This window comes from Otolemur garnettii, unplaced genomic scaffold (assembly GCF_000181295.1).
Source record: "Otolemur garnettii isolate 467f Iridium unplaced genomic scaffold, OtoGar3 scaffold00043, whole genome shotgun sequence".
NCBI lineage: Eukaryota > Metazoa > Chordata > Mammalia > Primates > Galagidae > Otolemur > Otolemur garnettii.
Genome location: NW_003852438.1, coordinates 11,630,708 through 11,633,098, shown reverse-complemented (window position 1 = coordinate 11,633,098; position 2,391 = coordinate 11,630,708). Strand labels below are relative to the sequence as shown.

The 2,391-nt window shown below is 50.8% G+C and overlaps 1 protein-coding gene across 4 annotated transcripts in view; it reads left to right on the top strand.

Moving 5' to 3' along the window:
- Positions 1-2,091, top strand: part of STAC3 (SH3 and cysteine rich domain 3) — a 7,686-nt gene extending 5,595 nt beyond the window's left edge. For 2 of the 4 annotated variants that reach the window (XM_012805588.2, XM_012805587.2), the window contains 6 exons: positions 411-477; positions 719-768; positions 1,015-1,100; positions 1,271-1,322; positions 1,408-1,545; positions 1,710-2,091. In XM_012805588.2, the coding sequence (XP_012661042.1) occupies positions 411-477; positions 719-768; positions 1,015-1,100; positions 1,271-1,322; positions 1,408-1,545; positions 1,710-1,808 (492 nt within the window). In that variant the 3' untranslated portion in view covers positions 1,809-2,091. Of the gene's footprint in view, positions 1-410; positions 478-718; positions 1,101-1,270; positions 1,323-1,407; positions 1,546-1,709 lie in introns of all 4 variants that reach the window. The other 2 variants (XM_012805586.2, XM_012805585.2) reach the window with 1 other exon arrangement.
- The last annotated feature ends 300 nt before the right edge of the window (positions 2,092-2,391 follow it).

The following is a 2,391-nucleotide window of genomic DNA, read 5'->3' as shown; positions in this document are numbered from 1 at the left end:
AAAAAAAAAAAAAAAAAAAGAAATAGAGACAAAGCAGCTGGCTTCAGATACTTAAAAAGACTATATTTGTTTTACACTTATTGCTCCAGAGGGCAAATCAAGACTAATAACTAAAAGTTACAGGGAGACTGGCATAGGCTCAAAGTAGGGAACTGCTCCCAAATTGCATAGGGTTACTTTGTAAAGTAGTGAACTCATTGTCATTAGTAATATTCAAGCACAATGTGAGTGCCCCACTTGCCACGATGTTTTAGAATAAGTCCCTGCATTAGGGAAGGGGTTATACTACGTATTTCCTCCCAGGCTTCTTCTAACCCTGAGTTCTCATGGTTCTCTGACCTGGCTGTAGAGAGCCAGGGCAAGCATGGGTTCCCAAGACAGAATCACCCTAACTTTGGTGCCCCCTCCAGCCTCTAGCAGCCATGATGGAGGAGGAGCCAGAATCTGCCAGACCAGAAGAAGGCAAACCCCAGAATGGTAAGTTGTCACTCAGCCACAGAGATGGAGTAGGACCAGGGGTTCAGCTGTGGCACAGGGTGGGGGAGCAAAGGCAGGCCAGGCCCCTTTACAGATAGGTTAAAAGAATGGGGCAGTGCCTGTGGCTCAAAAGGTGGTGGGTTCAGACCCAGCCCCGTCCAAAAAAATAAAATAAATAAATAAAAAAGAATGAGGACTACCACGTAGGATCTAGTTATTTTGTTGGTGTTTTCCATCCCAGGAAACCCTGAAGGAGATAAGAAGGCTGAGAAGAAGACAATTGATGACAAAGTGAGAATCCTTTCTCCCCACAAGGACCCCAGTCCTCTCCCCAACCTAGGTCTGACACCACTCATAGCCTCTGCAGAAGCTGACACTTACTTCCAGTACACACCCACAGCCAACAAGCTCCTCTCAGTTCAAGGCTCTGGAGGAGAGTTGGTTGTAGTGTGTCTGGAGACTGCCTCTGCCATGGACTCCAGTCCCTCAATGGAGGGCAGAGGAGCCCTAAGACTAATCACCACTTTTCATCCTCAGCACAAGCAACCTGGCTTCCAGCAGTCTCATTATTTTGTGGCTCTCTATCGCTTCAAAGCTCTAGAGAAGGACGATCTGGATTTTCCGTGAGAGGCCTAGGGATGGGGATGGGATGGGAGTATTGTGAAGTAAGAAGGGTGAACCCGGCTCCCTATGGGAAAAGAAAAGGGGGAGACTCAGGACTTGGAGCCTATTGGGTTTAGGCCTGGGGCACAGCTAGGTCCTAGTGAGTGAGATCCCTCCATTCCTCTCCCAGGCCCGGAGAGAAGATCACAGTCATTGATGACTCCAATGAGGAGTGGTGGCGGGTAAGACAGATGGCTGGGGCAAGGTGGAATATGAGTTGAGTCTGAAACCTGAGATTGAGAAATTGATTCTCCCTATTTTTCCTAGGGGAAAATCGGGGAGAAGGTCGGATTTTTCCCTCCCAATTTTATCATTCGGGTCCGGGCTGGAGAACGCGTGCACCGCGTAACGAGATCCTTCGTGGGGAACCGCGAGATAGGGCAGATCACACTCAAGAAAGATCAGGTAGCTCTGGTGCCCCAGCCCAGGGGCTGGCTCGTCAGCTGGCCACATTCCTTGGAGATCTTACCCCTTAATGAGGCGAAGATGAACCTCTCCAACCCATTTACCTGCTCTCCTTTGCCTTTCCCCTTGATTCTTCTCCTACCCACTAATCCTTTAATCCTCAGATCGTGGTGCAGAAAGGAGACGAAGCTGGCGGCTACGTCAAGGTCTACACCGGCCGCAAGGTGGGGCTGTTCCCCGTGGACTTCCTGGAGGAGATTTAGGCGCGCGCTTGATGGCAGGAGACACCCACGTCCCCATTCTGGGCGGGCCCAGTGGAGCTTGGGGAGGAAAAGGCAACAGCCGGGTAGACAGGGGCTGGAAGGCCCGCCAGAGCCTAACCCGCTTCTGCGTAGGGGCTGGTTTCCCGCCCCTTCCCGGCCTAGGGCCTGGGGCACTGACGCCCGGAGCAGCCGCACCCGGCCCTCGGACCTAGCCTTCAGAGCTAGAAAAAGAAAATATCTCCCTGGGGGTGGAGGGGTGGAGGCACTAACTGTCGAATGTTTCCAATTTACTAAAGTTTTGACAAAAGTTAGAAAAGTTGTTCTTTCAGTTTTTGTTTTTCTGGGTTTTGAGACAAAATCTCGTCTGTCACCCAGGATAGAGTGCAATGGTGCGATCGTAATAGCTCACTGTAACCTTGAACTCTTGGGCTCAGGGATCAGGCGACCCTCCCGTGTAGCTAGGACTACAGACAAAGGCCACCTTTCTCTGTTAATTTTTTTTTTTTTAATGTAGAGACTGGGTCTGGCTACGTTGCCCAGGCTGCTCTCCACCTCCTGGCCTCAAGTAATCCTCCCACCGCGA